The 20,547-nt window shown below is 54.9% G+C and overlaps 6 protein-coding genes across 6 annotated transcripts; 2 read left to right on the forward strand and 4 right to left on the reverse strand.

Moving 5' to 3' along the window:
* Positions 1-1,222: 1,222 nt before the first annotated feature.
* On the reverse strand, positions 1,223-2,928 carry A1O7_07716 (uncharacterized protein; the record flags this gene model as incomplete). Its single annotated transcript, XM_007761713.1, has 5 exons — positions 1,223-1,760; positions 1,819-2,302; positions 2,357-2,474; positions 2,525-2,722; positions 2,788-2,928. The coding sequence occupies 5 exons, from the start codon at positions 2,926-2,928 to the stop codon at positions 1,223-1,225; spliced, it is 1,479 nt and encodes a 492-aa protein (XP_007759903.1).
* Positions 2,929-4,330: 1,402 nt separating this feature from the next.
* A1O7_07717 (uncharacterized protein) lies at positions 4,331-6,003 on the reverse strand (the record flags this gene model as incomplete). Its single annotated transcript, XM_007761714.1, has 3 exons — positions 4,331-5,179; positions 5,277-5,443; positions 5,493-6,003. The coding sequence occupies 3 exons, from the start codon at positions 6,001-6,003 to the stop codon at positions 4,331-4,333; spliced, it is 1,527 nt and encodes a 508-aa protein (XP_007759904.1).
* Positions 6,004-10,053: 4,050 nt separating this feature from the next.
* A1O7_07718 (serine/threonine protein kinase) lies at positions 10,054-12,798 on the forward strand (the record flags this gene model as incomplete). The annotated part of the gene is made up of 1 exon (XM_007761715.1): positions 10,054-12,798. The coding sequence occupies one exon, from the start codon at positions 10,054-10,056 to the stop codon at positions 12,796-12,798; it is 2,745 nt and encodes a 914-aa protein (XP_007759905.1).
* Positions 12,799-14,326: 1,528 nt separating this feature from the next.
* On the forward strand, positions 14,327-15,160 carry A1O7_07719 (uncharacterized protein; the record flags this gene model as incomplete). The annotated part of the gene is made up of 1 exon (XM_007761716.1): positions 14,327-15,160. The coding sequence occupies one exon, from the start codon at positions 14,327-14,329 to the stop codon at positions 15,158-15,160; it is 834 nt and encodes a 277-aa protein (XP_007759906.1).
* Positions 15,161-16,006: 846 nt separating this feature from the next.
* Positions 16,007-17,065, reverse strand: A1O7_07720 (uncharacterized protein; the record flags this gene model as incomplete). The annotated part of the gene is made up of 1 exon (XM_007761717.1): positions 16,007-17,065. The coding sequence occupies one exon, from the start codon at positions 17,063-17,065 to the stop codon at positions 16,007-16,009; it is 1,059 nt and encodes a 352-aa protein (XP_007759907.1).
* Positions 17,066-19,298: 2,233 nt separating this feature from the next.
* A1O7_07721 (uncharacterized protein) lies at positions 19,299-20,251 on the reverse strand (the record flags this gene model as incomplete). Its single annotated transcript, XM_007761718.1, has 2 exons — positions 19,299-19,383; positions 19,419-20,251. 2 exons carry the CDS (start codon positions 20,249-20,251, stop codon positions 19,299-19,301), a joined length of 918 nt encoding a protein of 305 aa, XP_007759908.1.
* Positions 20,252-20,547: the final 296 nt, after the last annotated feature.

Below are 20,547 nucleotides of genomic sequence, written 5' to 3' on the forward strand. Positions count from 1 at the left end.
CTTGAAAGGCGCGAGAGACGTAGGTATGAAGCTAGAAAGAGGATAAAGCGAGCGAATAGAGATCAACGGCGGGAAACGGCCCGGCGGTGAATCTGAAGGAATGCAGGGTCCTTTTCAGGATGGATCATGAACTCAGTGACATCCTCAGAGGACGGACATTGCGGACTACAGTGAAGATGCGGACCACGTGGTAGGGGAACGGATTGGTAAGCTCGTTGGGACAACTGTGGACGGCGTTAAGGGCACTGCTGAAGCACAGGTTTCAGATGGGACGAGTACACCTCCTTCTGGGTTCACTGTGGTGGGCAGGGGCAAATCCGGCAATTGAAGATATACAGGCACATCTATTAGCGAAGATCGTGTTGAACAAACGTCATATTGGCATTTCTCCGTCGAGCAAAAAGACCCGTTGAAGGGAGAGTGAGGATGAAAAAATGGTTACTACATGCGTCACCATCGGCCGGAGTTAAACGCTTGTGGATCAGATGCCGGAAATCCCAACCTTACCAATGCAGTCACTCGCGTGTTAGATTGAGCCAGGCCAAAATGATTTCTATTTGGCCCTTCTAAATCGGCCGAAGATGTCGGATCAACCAGCCTAGCTGACATACGCCGGCGAATCACAATATTCCCACGCGTATGCAGTCTAGCGAAGGGAGTGGAAAGGCTGATTGAGGTAAGAGCACGGGGGACACGAAAACCCTAAAAGGCAACCTCAAGACTGGCACCCCCTGTTCGGACCGTCAGACGAAAGTCTTAACTTCGAGGTGCCTCCAACATGACTCGTACCATCTTCGTGTCAAAATGCTCAGGTCGCCTTACAGCAGCTGGCTTACACCTTCAAACCGTGCCGCAGCAACCGGGAGAGATGTGCTCCTGTCCGAATTATGCATTACAGTGCTTCCTTCGAGTTCATTGCCAAATCATTCGCGGCTGAGCAACGCTAATAGTGGCTACCTATGCAGTCTTCCGCCACGATTAGCGCACATCAGAGCTGACAGACCACAATAACCCTCTCGATTAATATTAATCTATTGCTGGTTTCTGGTCCTCATAATGCTGGTTGCGCACAATCCATGTCCTGCTTCGGCACTGTCCGCTTTACAACCTCTGCGCGATGATGCCCTGGCACATTTGAGTGCTTACAACCATAGAAAACCGACATTCATGTTTCGTTACTCGTTAGATGAGCATCTTCGTCCAGCCGAGTAGAAAACCACGCTCATAGCCAAATCATGACTCCTGCGCCCACTGCCACCAGAGCAACCACCATGCCCATGAATCCGACATTGCTGAACGAGGGGGGCGCGGAGACCACTCTGGCAGCAGCTCCTTGTGATGTCGCCGAGCTGGCGGCCCCAGAAGCAGTCGTGCTGCCCCGTGCAGAGGTGACTGTCGAGCTGTAAGTACTACTGGTCTGCGAAGTTGATGCGTGCGACGAAACGGGAGAAGAAGTGATAGACGCAGAGGGCGACGTAGGAGAAGGGGAAACGGGCGCCGTGGTGGCAACGGTAATGCTGCCAGTTGGCAGGCCGCTTGGCATACCTGGTGAGACGGCCTCTGCTCCAACAGTGGGGAGAGGCGCGCTGGGGTCCACTGTCCATCCCCCTGCAGTCGAAGCTGGGCAGGATGGAGCAGTTGTCTTGACCGTGGCAGCGTACTGAGCCGAGTTGACGCCGGTGGGGTTCAGTGTCTTCCACTGTTCTTGAAGATTGCTGAAGTCAGGCGAGATAGGAGTAGGCACTCCTTGACGGGTGAAACTGTACATGATTAGCTCCAAAGGGTATCAAATTGCATCTTTGTCAGCAATAGACTTACCCTTGAACAATGGTTGAACCCTGGTTGACTTCTGGTCCGACGGCGGGGCCGTATTCCACAAGGCCGTAGTTGTTCAGTTCCTGAATCCATTCATAGATGATGGCACCGGACCAGGTATCGACCATTTCCGGGCCGAAAATGGTAGCTTGGTCATTGAAAGTCCGGGGCGGAACGGTATTGCAACCATCCTCCGAGAAGAATATGGGAATCGGGTAATCTTCGGCAAGCGCTTGGAGGCCAACATAACCCGAAGTCTGGAAGTCAGGTGAGTCTCCGCACCACTCATAGCTGTTCAAGGAGTAGAAATCGAGGCGTTCAGTCGCATTAGGACGGCAAGCCAGATAGTCTTGAAGCATGGGTCGAAGAACCGCAGTATCCGTGGCCGAGTAGCCGATGGGGATCTTCCGATAGCCTCTGGCATCTCGATAGGATTTGATGTCGACCGCCGCCGCGAGGAGATAAGGAGCAGCTCCGGAGTCTTCCACTGTTGCATTGTTAGCGGCTCGCTCGAGTCAGGTGAGCAAGAGATGCCACGCACAAACATTGAGCACCTCATTGCCAACAAAGCAGCCCGCAGTATTATCATACTGCTGAAACTCGTCCAAGACAGCTCGATAAGAGTCTGACTTGGTCGCATTCCATGACGACTCATCTGCCTGTGAACGATCAGCGTTTATTCTTCAACCTCAAATTCTCTTGATCCTACATAGCGAATGTATGTCTTGAAGCTGTCGAGGTCCACCCATAAGTAGATTCCAGCAGCAGCAAAAGCATTCATGCACCCCGAGTGGTCTTGGGACGCATCCACATGATACACACGGATCGAGTTGGCACCAAGTTCTTGCATGAGAGACGCATCGAGCTGGCACTGGGTGGTATTCACGAGAGGATCATCTTCGACGAGCTGGTAGGCGACACCTGTGCGCAGAGCTGAAGTCAGCAAAACACGCCACGTGGACTTCAAGGGACCCTGGACTTGCCTTTGACGAAAAACTGCTTGCCATCGCTGGTGAAGAATTTGGAACCGACTGCTGAGATTGTGGGAATAGCGTTCACCCCAAGCCAAAAGGCCGCAAAAAGCAGGAGGACAGAGGCTCGTAGAGAAATCATCGTCAGTCGAGATCTCTGATACTCGGTTGATCGTTGGTTTCTCTGAGAGAATATTAAGAGGAGTTATTGATGAGGTCTCGCAAGACCGGCAATCTGAGTTTGGGTTGCTCAAAAGCGTAGCAGGAGTGGTAGCAAAGATCAACCACCCGCAGCAACGAAAGAATATGTGCAAGGGAAGACAAGAGGCCCGTTGAAAGGCAATGATTTGAATGATTCTGTCGCCTGCGAGTGAAGTTTAAGCGAAAGAAACTTGAAAGAAGGACAAGCTGAGCCGCAGGGCGAAGCGACGGGCAGTCGCAACCGCAGTCTGTTCACGGAGCAGGCGCGACAGGAAGCCAAACGAGGGGCGGCGGCAGAAGCGACTCAGCCAAGAGCGACAGACATCACCGACAACGAAAATGATCGCGACGGCAAGCTGGTATGAAGCAGAGTGGAAGTCAACACGTTGTTGGGGGTGGCCACAAGTTCATCTGGCTCGATTCAGCAAGCCATCGACGGGTTTGCGACCTTGATCTTCAAACACGGACGGACTCTAAAAAAGCTCCAGGTGGGCTTCCCGCTGCATGCTGCCCTGGACTTGATCAATCGCGGACAACCATAAAAGGACGCGATTCAGGTTTGGGCAATAGCGCGGAGTGAAGATTGCCAACCCATTTTTTCATGACGACGAATCGATAAGGACGTCGCTAGACACCAAGCTAAGCCAAGGAAATCAAGGACGCAAGATTGACTTGGCTTTTCTCCCAGCCGCAGGCGCACGGCATATAGACAGGAAAGGGAACTAAGGCGAAGGAACATCTATCCGGTCTCCGAGAGAAAGCCCGAAGCGGTCTTCCGCATGGGTGGAGGATTTGTGGTGGACGCTGAATCATCTGGAAGAGGTCGTCAACCAATTTGAGTCTTTGTGTGACTGCTTTATCGCGAAACCTCAAAGTTTCGAAACACCGTATACCAGTAATTTCGCTTTCGGAGACTGCCACACAAGTTCATCTGTGGTTACTGTAGCTGTAGCTTGCGTGCTGCATATGCTTTGAGCATCGACGTTTCCCAACAACACACGTAATTGATTGTTTGGCAGAACTCGTCGCACATATGACTGTTCACAGTGATATGCTTGAGATTTGCCAATGACACCTCCATCAAAGGCATCAGCGTTAATGTGAGGCAGGGATAGCCAACACGCGCTGCAATATCTAGCGATGTCGTGGAAATTATGGATGGGACGGTCGTCATAATCAAACGGATTACACGTCGTTCATTAGGGTATCTCATTGCTTCATCAACTGCCCTTGTTCCCAGGTTGACCTCAAGCACAAATCCAGCCTGCAACGCCTTGCTTCAACAACGTAATGCCCTTTTGTACCTTTAGCCACCTACCGCCCGTGCCAATAAATGCTTGACATTACACAACGGTGGACCGCCGAATCACAAACACGCCAACTTCCAGTCCAACATCTCCTGCAACCTCCCGGCTCTGGCGGATCCCATCGACAACCTCCCTCGCCAACATGCCTGGTGTGATTTCAATCTGCCCACTTCTAGATGGCATCCGCCCGCCAGACTTGTGATAGTCTACCAGGTCCTGGCGAAGGCGAGGCTTCTCTTGCTCGATGTACCAGTCTCTCCAGAGCGTGCGATCCAGCACCACCTCGGCGGTTTCTGCATGGACAATATTGTAACGACTGGGCAAGCCGCGTGCCGGCGCTCTTCGGCTCAGCGCTTCGCACATAGCGGCCAATAGCGCCGTCATCTCCTCGAAAGATTTCATCCCGCTGACTGCTGCCATCCGGCCCAGTTTCATCGCGATCTCAGTATAGAGACTGTTCAACAGGATGAACTGGCGAAGAAAGGGTTCGATAATAGGCCCAATGTATCGGTTGGCAAATGCTTGGCCTCCTCGCTTGGTCGGATATACCAATAGCAGAGAACCATTATCCGACGAGAGCTCGAGCAATCGATCTGCCAGATAGGAGCGTCTACTCAGTGTAAAGAAATCTTCCACTTCTCTGGCCGTTGTAGGGGGGATGTAGCGCTCAAGGATCGAGATCTGTATGCTGCTCGGTGCAGCAATGATATTCGACGGCCGTGGACCTCCGGGCTGAACGGCACCGTAGTGGAAATGGTAAGCTGGGACAGTGGCAGCATGTGTAAAAATCGTATGGTCCTGGAAGTAGTCGTCGCTGGAGGAGGACTGCGCATTCGGTGTCGCGGGAGGTGAGGCCGGTACTTCATCCATACTGATGGCTTGAAACTGGAAATGTTCATTAGCATACCCTGTTCTTGACGACTCAATCCCAATCACTGCTCCAAGTAGGGAATGGTTGTCTGGAGGGGAGGGGAGCACTAACATAAGCATGGGTGATTGTGATGTAGGGCGGTATCGTAAATTGAGATTGGATGTCTTCGACTACTTTGTCCATAACTTGACGCATGTCGGCGGAGCTGGGTCTCGCAGGTAATGCCTGGGCCACCATCTGCACCTGTTGCTGAGTGCTCGAGTTTCCAAGAGGAGACACTACAGAAAAATGTCAGTAAATTCCAAATAGCAAGCCGAACTGTCGTACCAAGCTTCTGGCAGGCCCGTCCAAGCCAATTAGGTCTGCTTGAGTCGCCTCCTGCCATATCCGATAGCTCTGGCATTTGTATCTCTGAGGGGCGCGATGTAGAACTAGTCCGAGTCTGGGTGTGTTGGCTCTGACCCTGCGCGCGGCTTGGTCCGACATTTGGCACTGTTCGGACTCCCTCGGCGGGTTGCGTGTGTGATGGGGAATCCCACTTGAAGGAGTCGATGTCATCCGGGGGTGTTAGAGGTGCCACGATCCCACAAGGCCCGTTCAGAGATTGTCCGAGAAATTGAGAGGGATTGTACCAGCCGCGTGGCGGCAAAGGTCCCAACACGCTGGGCACAGCCGCTTGCTCTGATGGCGACGGACACTCTCTGAACAGGTCGCGCCTGCTGTCCCTCTGTTTGTCCTTTTCGACTCTGACCTCAAAAGACTTCGCAGTGTCCACGGTTCCCGCCTTGTGCAAGCGCACACAGAGCTGTTCCTGACTGCCATGGTCTTTATGGTCCATTCTGACGTCCTTAGGCGATCCTATCGATGACGACCTCCTTCGTATCCCGGGCCGCGAAGTTCTGTGTCCCATGTGTTCGCCTCCACTGTACGGTCTCTTCAAGCCCATGCCCATCAGCATGATCTTCGAGCTGCCATCAAGACCATCGGCTGACTTCCCAACAACTTCAACAAGTCCATACGTACTCTCGTCGCCTTGTTCTCTAATTGGCGTACACAATGGCAATTCTTGGACTTGGACAACTGGGAGCCGTTTTGATATTGTGGGCAAGCCATCGTCCAGCAAGAGGGGCCGGGTGGTCATTTGCGAGATCAACGTCGCAAGCCCATCAAAGCTGTCGACGAAGCACGTCCAAGCGCAAGGGAGTCGACGATATCTGTGGGCGGAGCTGGAATTCTCCGGTCGGCGGGATATCAAGGGAGCAAGAAAAGAAGCTTTTCAGGCCGCATGAAGGACAAGAATTATTAGAGTGCGTAATTAATGCAGAAGCTCGCGAGTATGAAATGTTCCCGCCAGCCTTTCTAAAGCGAAGGGTTTGCGGTGAAGAGACAGTTGAAGCAGGAAGGACAGATGTCGAAGAAGGACTCGGCTGTGTCGGGCGAGAAGAAACCATGTACGACGAGATGCGAGCGACTTTTCTCGATGGCTCTGGGGCCGAACGGGGCACAGCCAAGGACCAGTTGGAGCACTTGCAGGTACAGTGCCGTCGTCTTCGAGGCCGTTTGAGTTCAAAGTAACATGGGCATTCGAACACCGGAGAGGATTAGGCACAGGCGCCTGGCTATGCAGAACATTGCTGTGGAGCGTCAATCATGGGTGGGGACGGTCGAGGATGACAGTTGGCGTCTTTTCTGGATTCTAGGCCTTGATGGACTCCTGCGCGGCCGGAGCCATTTATCACTGGACCAGGGCCAGCAGGGAAAGCTTCGGTCCTGTTGTCACTGGCCACTGGCGCGCCCTCTTGACTGCTCATGAACGGCGGGACCCATATCAACACAGTGGGCCTTTGGAAAGTCAAATCAAGCCATGCGTATTCTCTGCGAAGGCGCGCAAAGAGAAGGGCAGTTGTTACAGGTGGCAGGATCTGGCGACCAACGCTGCCAGGCTGCTTGGTGGTCTATGAAGATGGCTCGTGTTTCACTGTCCTGCAGTTTGATCGTGATCGGGGGCGGGCATCTACCACGGTACATTAAGACTCATCTCAGAAGCGAGTGCTGGGTACACTTGAGCAGCTGAAACGGCCTGTTTGGTCGTTCCGAGCTGCTACTGCAGCAACAGCACTCCGCAAATAGACCGGGAGTGCCTGCGAGAAACCATGGAGCCGAGGGGCCTTGTGGCTTCCACCCGTACGAGCCACTCGCGGCTGCCCAACCACGCCTAGAGGCCCATCGGTAACTAACTACTACCACAGTACTCCGTACTCCGTACCTAAGTACCGTGGACGACTGCGCGGTGTCCATAGAAGATCGATTTCGAGAAGGTTCGATGGGAAAATTCTGGCTCGTCAACCATCGACATGCATGTCTGCCCAGCGAACCTGTTGATCTTCGCCTATGCTACCGGGGAACTTTGGTAGCTCGTAACATTTGACGGTGATTACGAGGTACGGGTTCTGGTTCCTCAACAAAACGACCTTCCTGTCGATCAGGGGCATTATTCTCCATCCCCTCTATTGTGGCCTTTGCTGGGGCTTGGCAGCTGGTTGCGCTTGTCGAACCTCCACGCTCGGACCGCCCTTGTGTATCGTTTCTGCCTGCGTACTTGCGGCGCCGCGGTGTGGAATGCACTGTGTCTATTCACCACATGGTCGTGCAGGCGCAGTTGGCGCACTGTCCGGAGCGACGTCCTCTCCGTGGTCTGAGCACGCGACGGCAAGACCCGCGCTTTTTGAGTTGGAAAGCCGAGGTCATCTGTAGCACAACCGTTCCCGATGTTTACTCTAGGTACCGAGAGCGCTTCCACCAGAGACTTTGCGGATAACGTGCTGTTCTCCAAATGGCAAAAGTAGCAGCCTGTTCCCCTCGCCGACAGTGACAGACATATAAGGTATGTATGGAGAAGCACGGAGCGCGTGGCGGCGCCCATTAAGAGTGATAAGACACAAGTCCGGGCTCTTCAGCCTAGGAGCCGGGTTTCCGAAAAGAAAGTGGCCACCGACAATATCAATGAGGCATGCACCATCGCATCAGCAACGCTCACCGAAGAAGAGACTTACTAGAATGCCCCAGCTACCCGTGGCGACAGGACTCCTTGTCTTCATGCTTCTTGTCTTCGTAGGATCGTGATGCCAACTTGACCGTAACCAATTTTGAAAGTTCCCTGGCAATAGCCAGCCTTCCACTACCGGGTCAGCCCAGCGACGCTCGCACAGCAATAAGCTCGGACTCGCTCGAAGCTCAGGAACATGATAACGACCATGATAACGACCGACAATCTTTTGACCGCATCACCAGCATTTAAAGATGCATCGAGGAGTGAAGGGTGGGTGACGAACCGTCCCAAGCAGCAAAGAGCCGCGCTATATTCTCACGTTTGCTCGGCTTTAATGGAAATTAGCCACCAAGAGGGAGAAACCCGTGACGATATACAAGGCAGTCAGGCGAAGAGCTAACTCAAAAAGCCGTGTTTCGTCTTCTGCAGGCGGCATTGGCGCCGGACACCGTTGATGAGAGATACGTGCTGCTGGTGGTCTCGTCATCGGAGTGTCGCTCATCTGTTGACAGTGAGGCAATCGATGCTGCGAGAGTCCCATCGCGGCATCTCATCCTTTCACCCTGGTGGCTTGTCGAGCTGTCAATCACTGCTTTGCACACCGACTCAGGCCCACATCCTGCAGACAGGAGAAGACAGGCCGTCGCCTTACTCCCCCAGTACGAAGTGTTCGCTGGGTCATCCATAGGAACAGAGCAGCTACGAGAGACACAGTAGTGTGTGTCGCTCTGACTGCGTGCTGAGCCCTCTATTGTGGTTTGAGAGTTTATATCAAAAGAACAAGACTCCTCCTTTGATACTGCTCGCACGGTGCTAGTCTGTCGGCGCCATGCGAGCCGATCTTGCCCTTCGACAGGGGTGCTTTGCATCCCACTTGCCAACGCGATAAGGCTGTCGGATTGACCTATCACGGTTGGAACGGCCCAGCATTTCCAATATCTATCTCGCATCCGAACTTTTGTCCTTTCTTCTTTCGCCTCTGCGAGTCCTCTTGGTATGTAATCACCCCCTGTAGGGCCGCCTGCCATCAGCCTGCCCATCATCCGCAGGTGCAGACGCCACTAAGCAGCGTTCAACTGTCGACGGCAACCTCCATCCTGGTCTCCAATGTCTCGAGTTCTCCCTGCGAAATTGGTTCCAAACGGCGCTGGGCAAGAGCATGATCACGTCTGCAGGAGTCTTACACCCTAGTCCTGCCTACCACAGCACATCATGTGGCGTACTGCCTCCACGAATCCTTGCGCTTGGAGGCCTGTGCCTTCCAGCCCAGCACCTCTTTGTGCCGCTGTCACTGTTCCAAACTGCCTCACTTCCTCGCTCCCAACTAAGCTCTCTACATCACGGTGAATTCGAGGCCGAAAATGACTTCCCCTGGGACTAACGGCCGTCGGCCAAGATAAAATTCCCGTCTTAAATATAAGCGATGGTACTTTCGGGCCTCGCGCCCGGTAGGGCTTATACCTTGATACCCCCACTTTAACATCCGCGAAGCAGATTTCTTTTATCTCCAGCACACGCGGCCGTCGCCGCGAGACCACTTTCCCCTCCTACACATCAGGCGACCTACTCTCCTGTTTCGTCTAGATATCTCGGCAAGAAAGATACAGGGTTCTCCATCCTTCGACTGTTCCGCCATGCTCCCCGGTTTCTTCTGAGCTGTACGAACTGCTCTCGCGCGGTTCGCTGGACATTCCTGCAGCCCACTTTCCATGTGCGCGCTTCATGCGTCTCCTATGTTAGCCGGACGCTCTCCGATAAGACTATGGATCTTTTAATCAACGGCCGTCACTCTCTGCGCATCCCCCGTCTTCCTGTCCCGTGAGGCCGCTCATTGGCACCATGTCGTTGTGGACAGATGAGCGTGTTGACGAGACCGTCACCTCCGCATACGTGCATTCCCATCTCCGACCAAACGAGCAGGAACTTCTTCAGCGGCAGTTGTATTTTGGAGGCGACTTGACTGACGATACCTACTTGGATTGGATCTTGACAAGAGCCAAACGATTCTTCCTCATCCTCGTCGCCACCGGGGTCCCGGATCAGATATTTGGCGTTATTGATGACTCGTATGACGATGAAGACCTCCCTGTCATCGAGGAGGCTGTTCCCGATCTGCGGTTGTCCTATGAGCCCGACCGAGCTCTAGACAAACGGTTTTATAAGAATCAGTTCAAGTTTCTCACACGCATCGTGGGCGAAGGAGAGCACATCCGCTACGCCGACGAGGAGACCGTCCCGGTCGTCCCTCTCAACCTGAAATCCGTGGTTCTCTCCCTCGCCCACGATGGGGTCGACCGAGTTCGCCTCCCTACTGCCAATCAGAAGATCTTCGTTCGCAGGCGCATCAAGCTTGAGGCTCCTCTAACCGAGGATGAGATGTTGAACGAGATTGCAGCCAGCAGAAGGCTGTGCCACGAGCATATAGTGTCGATTTTCGGCTCATACCTATATCAAGGCAGTTTCAACGTGCTTTCACTCCCCGCCCCGGAATGGAGTCTCAAGGCATTCCTGACTGATTCTCCGAAGAGTTTTGCTGCGTTGGCAAAGCAACAGCGGCGACGGATTTTGATCAATTGGCCCCACTGTCTGTCTAACGCACTGGCCTGGTTACACAGCAACGACGAGTTTCACGGAGCTATTCGGCCGTCCAATATCCAGATCGATGAGTCTTTCCGCATATCGTTGGGTTTGCTCGACGGTGAAGGCTTGCTCCGTGACAAGGCGAAGCCGGACGATATCGAAGCATATCAGTATGGCCCGCCCGAGAGATGGAAGAGGGCAGTCACTATCCAAAGCACCGGTTCTGCAGCTGTTGCACTCCCGTCAGGCGGCCGATCGGGGCGGAGGGCCGACGGAAATGGCAGATTGAACACCACAGACAGCAACAACCCAGCTAGAAGCAGGTCAGCGTCTTCAGCGGCAACGTATACATTCCAGCCGACGTCGAGAGGAGATTATGCCCGATTGCGCCTCAGCTCCGCATTGCCTTCGGACACCCCACCGCAGCCCATTGCTCGCGGGCGTGACGTCTTGTCCCCAACCGACAACAAATCCATCTCAAGTTCAGGTACAACCCGCCGCGTCTTCGACCCTTCGGTGCCAGGAAGGGCGCCCTCGATCCTCTCCTCGACAAGCTCAAACGGCAAGAAAAGCGGTCCACCAGTCAAGAGTCCTATGTTTGTCTCGGCCCCAGAAGGCCGGAGTGCAGTGGTTCAGACTTGGCAATCGGTGGAACAGGACATGTTCGCGTCGGACATCTTCTCCCTCGGCGCAGTGAGCCTCGACATTTTGACCCTACTCTGCAAGCGTAGCTACAGTTCGTTCCAGAGACACCGATCTTCAAAGAACAGAATGGCCGGCCGTGGTGGTGGTCTCGCGGATGCGAGTTTTCACGCAAACCTGGGGCAAGTCTTTCTATGGGCTCAGTCGCTTCAAAAGGATGCTGAAAAGAAAGCCAAGAAGGACGAGGGCCAGGTGTACCATGCTGTTGGCCCGGTCGTGCAGCTGACTCTGCAGTGCCTCGAGCGAGATCCGGCCGCTCGTCTCTCCAGCGAGCAATTGGAGAGGAAAATTGGCGAACATATACAGCGCTTTGCTGGCCTGGAGCGACTCCACTGTGTAGGCGAACACAGACAAGAGAGCAACCGAAAGGACGTCAACATTCCCATCAGGGATAAAAATGTCTCCCATCGCGAATTGACGAGGCACCGGTCCGATGACCCACGCCGTCAGCCTCCACAGGACCTATACACAGAACATCCAGAGCCGCAGCCTCAGCAGCAACGCTTTCTCCACGACGGCCCGATCGTCCAGTCCCCGACCCTGCACACATCTCCAAGCGTCTCGACGACGCCCGCGACGACATCCGTGAGCTCACTGTTATCCTTCAATTTCGACGGCCTCTCCGATACTGTCGTCGCAGAAAGTCCTCGATCTCGCGAGCAATCGATGCGGCGAACCGGCACCCGCGGGGAGCTCACCACCCCGGAGCACCATCAAATCCCTTGGTCGAATGAACAAGACACGCCCAGACAGAAGTACTGGAACAACTGGCACAACAACGACAGCCAGGTCGACCCGAGGCTATCTTTTGGTGAATCGGTCGACACCGGCGCATTCACCTACCTCAACTACAGCACCAGCGCGTCGTCAGATGAAGGATTCAAACACTTTCCTCGGCCACCAGCTGAGCAACCTCCGAAGCCGCCTCCGAATCGAAGACTGCCTCCAGTGCCTCCTATCCCGATGAAGGTGCAGTCAGAAAGGCATATCAACGCAGTGCCTCCTTTCCCGGTCAAAGTGCAGTCAGCAAAGCCAAATCAGCGAGTTCCGCGAATGAAGACATCAAACAACGATGTTGCCGTGCTGAATCATATTTCTCAAGCCGCCCTTGGAGGCCGGCCCCTTCGAGTCGATAGTCTGCCAAAGACGCTGGAATTTGACGCGGCGGACGACTATCACGAGACGATCCGCCAGACGAGACGTCTACATACGGCCAAGTCATCTTCACGCAGCCGGTCTCAGCAGGATCAGTACCTCTTACACCACGTAGACGACAAGCGTGAGCGTAGGCTCGAGCTGTGAGATCAACGCGAATTTACGACAGAAGAGCGATGGCCACCGTTCTCCGACTCCCCCTTCTCTGTTCAAGCGTCTGCAAAAGTGAGCGTCACATCATCTTGCGCGCGACGAGATACCATTTTCATACGATATGTCCCTTGACGAATCTGACTGTCCATACTGTACGCGGGGTAGAGGGATGCGATATTCGTCGTTGCGGATTTTCTCACCTACTTACTGACTTCATTACTTCCATTCCCGTACTGTACTATACCCACATCTACCAATGTAGAAGAGACGCCAGGAAGCCTTCGGATTCGCAGTCTTAATGCCATAATGGCGTATTACCAACAACGTACGCAGAAGACCCGGCTCATATTGACGGCCGTCCTTGTTTCGTGGAATCTGTTCGTTCGTGTGGCAAGGGATTGCTGTATGTCTCGAATCCCGGAATGTCTATCTCCAGAGAGCTGGGCTCTCAGCTAGGAACTATGTCGCAGCTATGCTGCTCCTGCCTCGCCGTGCGAGGGCAAGGACGGAACAAGGGAGGAACAGGGCAGACACGGGACTGCCCCGCCACAGTTCGTACTTACGACTAGTACATACCTAGACAACTACGTGCCTACGTGCCTACGTGCCTACGTGCCTACGTGCCTACGTGCCTACGTGCCTACGTGCCTACGTGCCTACATCCCTACGCAACACCCCCACGGACGACCACCGAACGGGTGCGGAGTAAGCAGTACGGGCGTGTTCCTTCTCCCGTCTGTGTCGTTCTGTCCTGATCCGCCCTCGTCCAATTTCCTTCTCGCCGAGACAAGAAGACGCCACGGACCGCCACGCCGAAACTCAATGCGAGAACGAGGGAACTTACGAATCCAAACAAGTTCCGAGACACGAGCGTGTAGTCGTTCGAGAGGCGTGTGCTCGAGATCAGAAACAAGAAAGCCTACGCACGGTGTTGGGTCTCAAGGGCTTTATGTGACTGTAGTACGCGGACGTGTTGGGATGTCTCGTGTTGCTTTTTGCGCGGGGGTCCAACACCGCGGGTGGTGAAAGAACAGTACTCCATACTCCGTAACCTCGATTTCAACTTTCACAGTCCGCCAGCAGGCGGACTGCGGCGTCTTGCGCGCTCGAGGATCGAGTTTGATGGTGGGTGAATGAGTGAGTTGGGCGAGATGGGAACCACGGGATTTGTCTTGCGACGGTCAGACAGACTTCCACGTCCTCAAAGATCTGGTTGAGCGAGTAGGGGCTAATGTGTCGCCGTAAGATATACCGGTACGGGCTACGGTACCGCATACGTGGAAGACCCTAACAGTTTGTTCATACACATCCACTGTGCCCTCCCACCTCCCCCTCGAATGGAGTACATACCCCGTCCACAGCAAGGGCATGCGTCCGGAGTACGTATCTCGCTGGTAAGACGATTACCGAGTAAACAGCACCACCAACAAAGAACATCCTTTCTGGCCCCGTAATGGCCGACCCAACAACATCCCTCTCTTCCTTACCTTCACACTCCCACACCCTCACAGCCCGCCCGTACATGTTCCCCCCAGAAAGTCGAGACCCGCGCCTCTCAGCCGTGGCCTCCCGCCTGGGCCATCTCCCCGCCGAGATCCGCCTCACCATCTTTGGGCATGCCTTCCACGGCAACCGCGTCGCCGTCACGGCGCAATCGGGCTGCTACTGTGCGTCGAGCACGACGGGGCCCTATCGCGCGGACCACCAGTGGCTTTTGAAAGTCAACTCTGGGACCATGTCAAAGCCAGGTTCCGTGCCTCAGCGCCACCTCCAAGCCGAGGCGCAGCGCGCGTTCGTCCAGATCGCGCTGTGGGAAATGCATTGCAAGCGCGCGATGGTGGCGTTTGTGCGTAGGATGGCCGCGCTAGGTTATCTGAGCGAGGTGCGCCATCTGAGGCTGAGCGTGGATGAGGCCGACGTCGTGGATGATCATGCCTGGAACCTGCAGCGCGATCTCGTCGTGTTTCCAAACTTGCGCACTGTGACGTTCGCGCCTGGGCAGAAGGGCTGGACGATCACGATCCCCGAACAGCTTGGATCCCCCAATCTCTGGGACGAGAATGTCATGCCGAGGGTGTGGCGTGTTTTGGAGTCCAAGGAGGCGTATACCGACTTGAGGGAGGCTTTCGCGGCTAAGGCTGTCAGGGCGTATACGTTGTATTTCGTGTTTCCTGTTTGTTTTCATCTGCCGCCACAACCACGGGAAGGAAATGCCATTCCTGACGGTGACCCGCCGAGGCCACAACGACAGCAACCCCGGTGGCAGCTGTGCGTTTGGCGCGCGAATCTGGACGATGGGTCCATCGAGCGAGATTGGCGGGAGATGCACCTCGCGCAGGAGGCGACGTTGGATTGATCGGCCTGACAAGGTCGACCTCCATCTTCGGGACTCAATGGGAGTGAAAGAACAGAGCTCGTGCAAACTGTCTGCATTCTCGTGGTCTCATCTCGACGTTCTGGCGTTACTCGTCCTCTCTGGATGGGACCACTGAGGTGGTCGAAAACAGGGAAACCAACTGTGAAGCATATATGCATGCTTGGTTCGATGTCCAAGACTTAAGACCTAGGGCTCGCATCTTGCACGCTTATCGCGGCGTCCGCGCAACTTAAGCTTGATACCAGGTAGTGCCATTCAGCCCCAGTCGCACAGCTTGCCTTGACGCCCTCTGCATCTGCGGCGAAGATCTCGAGGTACAGTACCACTGATATTGCGCATTTGGACGACTGTTCGTCACCCTGCGTCCTTCAAGTCCAGTCGGCTGTGTAGGCCTGTTCGACACCTGCTTCGTTGTGTGGCTGAGCTCTTTGTTACCCGAGCACACGCTGATAGCGGACTCAACTGCCATGAGGCTTATATCCCGTCCTATCAGTAGGAAAAGAAGGGAGACCTACAAGCAGGGAAGAGCGCAGGCACATAGGTAGCTGCATAGGTAGGTCAGCTGGTACAGGTAGGTATGCACGCAGGCCGCTGTACGCAACCATGCCGCCCTCCGGTTACGGTATATTGCATTGAAATATCGAAGATACCTGAGATTTGCACGCACGCTTTCTTCATCCAATCCCAACAACGAAAAGCGCCACTGTACTCGAGGTCTGCGATCCCTGTCATCGAGTGCTGTGATTCATTCATTTCATACCACTTTATTACGTTTCATTATCTCCTCTATCTCATGCTCTACTGCCCCTTACCTCAACCTCAGCGTTAATCCCCCATGTTCTCGATCCTCTCAAACTCCCTCATCGTATACTCATACACCTTCTTCCCGGCGTCCTGCCGTCTCAGCTCCTCCAACACGCCCGGCGGTGGCGCTACCTCTGAATCCTCTCCCACCAGATACACACCACTGCCCAAAACACCGGTACTCCCCCTCTGGACCAGCGTGCCTTCTAAGCCCTTCGCATCCTCCGGCCTCACGCGTCTGAACCGCCCACTCGTCGCCGCAAAGAGGACTCTCTCCCCCGCATTCTCAGCCGTCGAGCCAAACACCCGGAACAGGGGTCTGACAATCCACCCCCACAGGGCGGAAAGCGCCCACCCGGAATTGACGACTTGCAGCCCCGTCCCCACGAGGCCGGGGAACAAATGGATGAAGACGATCCTGTGATTGTCGGTGGCGCTGTCGTTATCGTTGCCTGGGCCCTGCGCGGCCAACTCCTCAAAGAACAGCGTCGTCATCGACGCCGCGGCCCCAGCCGCGTAGATGGGTCCATACGTTCGGGGAAGCGTCATGCCCAGATCGTCGAGACTGAGGGCGCCCTCCTTCCCCGCGCCCAGCACGCTGATGACGCGCGGGTTCGGCGCCCGCCGCAGGAGTGGCAGCAAGGTGACCAGGAAGCGCATCCGCGCGTGGTACCGAATGCTCGTGATCCGGTCGAGGCCCTCCGGGGACCAATCTGCCGTGGACGAGAAGGACAGGTACCCGGGCGACATGACGAGCAGGTCGAGCCGCGACGTGAGGCTGGCGATCCTGCGGGCCGCGGCGTCGGCGTTGCGCACGAGCGTGAGATCGCCCGCGACGATGGGGATGACGGTGGCGCCTCCAGCGGTGGGGTACTGTCTCTGGGCTGACGCGATGAGGGCGTCCAGGCGCGACGCGTCCCGGCCGACGAGGTAGATTGTGGGTGTAGAAGTGTGTTTGAGGAGGGCGTGGAAGGTGGCGAGGCCGATGCCGGCTGTCGCGCCGAGGAGGGCGACACTGGGGCCTGAGCCGGCGCTGGAGAGGGAGCTGTTGTTGAGGTGCACGTCGGAGAGGGAGACCATGGTGACGGTGGTCGACGATGGATGATTCTGCGGAGCGTAGCGTAGAGCAGTCAATTAAATTACAGTATATTGGTCCCGTGGAAGAACCGACGGGTGAGGGTGACGGGTGACTGGTGACTGGTGACTGGTGACTGGTGACGGATTCGGCGTTTTCAAATCCCTTGGGCCGGTTTGAGAGACGCTCGCACTGAGGCCACTTTACTGTGGCTTGCCCTCTGGTGGTGGTAAAGGCACGACCTTGTGCGAAGACGCGTCCTCGGAGCAAGTCAATTAGCTTGTGATGGCGAAGCAGATTCAAGGTTGAGGGCGATCTTGGACTCGTAGCGCGCGCGTGGCGTGTCAATGCCACCGGCGAGCTGAAGTTGAAGCTGAGGATGGAGGATCGCGAAGCGAAGCTTGATCAAGAAGTTGTCACTGTATAAGTAAACGGCGTGCGTGCAGTAAATACTCTGAGATTCTGTACCGCATTCACATCAAGACTTCATCCACTCACTCACCTCTTATACATCCTTTCTGAACAGCGAGCAGGACGTGGCTTGGACTGCACGGTGCAGAGCTCACGCCACAAGGCCTTGCTCAGCGAGATGGGACTCCGTGCTCCTACGAGGTTGACTTGGTAATGAACGGCCGTTGGCGAATCATCCGTCGAGTACGAGCTATGCTGCTCGGGTTGAAATGATTCCGGTCGCCGAACCCGGATTACTCGTACGGAGTATCGCTGTGCGTCTTCGGCGTCTCGTAAAGGCCGAGGGTCGAGCGAGCAAGGCAGGATTAGATATCACCGCAATACCGCATCACCGGACTTAGCTCGAGAGAACAATAGGCGGCATCCTGCTACAGTCGAGGCGAGCCATGATGCTGAGCACATTCACCACATTTGCTGAATAAATGAGCCGAGACCATAACGCCGTATGTGACGCACTCAAGGGGCACAATGATACGTGCAGTAGGTATTAGCAATGGGTTGCCATGTCCTTCTGTGTCTACTAGGTGCTGTCCGTAGATAGGTATCGGGGTTAACAACCAACAACATCACGCCATGCTTCCTTTGACATAACTTGACAACAGAAAAGCCATGCATGGTTCTTTGACATAATCTATCAACCAAGAGCACTGCACAGACAGCCAACGGACAGATCGCTGATTACTCAGAATCACACCATACGTGCCCCTGAGTTTCTGTACTCAGAAGAAATCATCAACGACCACGCATCCACCTCTGTCCCCCTTGGGACGGGCCACATGTCTGCACGAAGGTCTACTGTTAGACATGATGTCTTTGTCGGATGTTTTCCCTCCCAGTGAAAAGCTCAACCGCGAGGATGATTTGGACTTGGACCTTGGTCTCCCTTGCGTTCCAGATGTGGCACCACTTCCTGCTGAAGACCCAGACATTATCTTCCTCAACGTCGGAAGGTCGCCAAGTTGATCTTCCGATCGAAAGCCCGTACACATGCCTGTGAGTGCCTCGTCGTCCTCATCGCTGTCTTCATCAAGGCTGGTTTTGGAACTTCTGGCACGTGCTCTCTGGCTGCTCGTGCTCGTGCTCGTGCTCGTTCTGGCCTTCTCGCTGATTCTCAGGAGCTCGCCCCAACCAATCAGGCCACCGTTGCTGTCCAGACCGGGTACGTCGGGCCTCAGGTAAAACACGGGACGGCTTCTTGGGCATGTCCTGATCGTAAGGCTAGGGAACCGAGTCGGTGGGCCATGAGTAAGTACGGGACGAAACGGACTTCGAGGCGGCAGCGGAACTACGCCCGCTTCTTTCTCCTGCTGCGGGCCTTTATGGGCCTCACACATGCATATGCTATCCCTGTTCTCTGCCGGACTTGGTGTGCATCGACAGATACTATGCCGCTTACTGCTCTCTCTACGGTTCCTTCTCTGAGGCCCCGTGACTGCTTGCTTGTCTGAGTCCCGGCCGGTAAGAAACACCTCGTCTTGGTCTGCAGCGATGGGAGATATGATGCCGTCATCAGGAGCCAGCGGGGAGAAGTGATCCTGGCTTGCTGTAAGCGGCGAGACAGGTCCCAGTCCAGGTCCAGGTCCAGTATGATTGGTGATGCTGCTCCTTTTCGAAAGGCTGGAGCCAACAGTTCTCCAGGAGCCAAGTGTCGATGTTGATGAGTCACTCGTAGTCTTCTGCGCCGGCGGTTGCAGGGTGTCTCTGTCAGTTGACCGAGCAGGATCAGCTCTGGAAGCAGGTGTATGGATCCTGATAGTTTGATGAAGCTCAATCTTTCGAGCTCTCAGACGAGCCGCACACAAAGAGTTCGACCTCCTCAATTGCCGGTAGTGATTTGAATGAGACGCGTCGCCTGGTAAGGCGATGTTCCCCTGCAGAGGTTCGCACACGGACTGCAGGATGCCAAGGGGAGATGTATCTCGGGGTGCTCGTAGTCGTCGAAGATGTGGGAAGCCGCCATGTGAGACCGACAGTGCTAGATGCATGTTAGGAGTTGTTGGACCGCGTTCCACCACCGAATTATCAGTATCCCCTCCTTTGGGGGGCGAGATATCCCAGTGCAGGAATTGTAAAGATTTTGACGCAAGCAAAGGCTGTACGACCACCTGCCGCATTTCCTTCGGCAGGGAAGGTACAACGTCGCTCTGAACGATGGTGAACTTGGCCAGACGTCCCAGACTCGCAAAGACCTTCGAGATGGTCAACAAGCCCGTGATGTTCTGATGTAGTAGACTCAACCGCTCGATCTGCGCTGCATTTGGGCTTGCAGCCCACCTTGTCAGTCCGGTGTCGGTCACTCCTAAGCACTCCTCAAGCCGCAGGCTAGTGACCCATGGAGGAAGCGAAAGGAGCGTCATATCGTGAAAGTCATCTGTATCGAAAGAGGAGACGCACAAGTTCTTGAGCGCAGGCAGAGAATAGAGGATTCGGATGAAAAGTTCATGCTCAATGACTCCAAGACCACCAGGTGAACAGAGGAGAAGTGTTTCAAGCTGTTTCCATCGGTCGTGGTACAGCGCAAACTGATATGACTGGTCATCATTCAGCAGGCCTGGAGGTAATTGAGTCTGACCCCTTGCGGTAACATCGTCATTCTCGGCGATGATCCAGGCATGTAGCCGCAGTTGTTTTCTCGTTGAGAGCGCGTGCGTCAACCTGTCGAACGTATGGTTGTAGAAGCAATAAAATCCGGTAAGCGCTTCTAAGTTCGGGCACGCCATGACGACGGAAGCCAGGGTACAGATGTAGGCGTCGTACTCTGGATTCGGGTTCCCTCCAGCAACATACAGAGGTATGTTCGGGTCAGGCACGTGTAATGTCTTCACGAGCGCCGCGAGAAGCGGCCTGGAACGGAGCGTTGAGCGCAGGCGAATGAGACGCGCTGCGCGGGAGAGCTTCCATTTCAGAAGCATTGACGAATCATCTTGGCCCACGATCTGGATATCGGTGTATCTGTGCGACTTAGCTATAGATTAGAGGGAGGACGAGCCAACTCACAGAATTCGCTGCGCGTCCG

Source organism: Cladophialophora yegresii (assembly GCF_000585515.1).
Source record: "Cladophialophora yegresii CBS 114405 chromosome Unknown aczIN-supercont1.5, whole genome shotgun sequence".
NCBI lineage: Eukaryota > Fungi > Ascomycota > Eurotiomycetes > Chaetothyriales > Herpotrichiellaceae > Cladophialophora > Cladophialophora yegresii.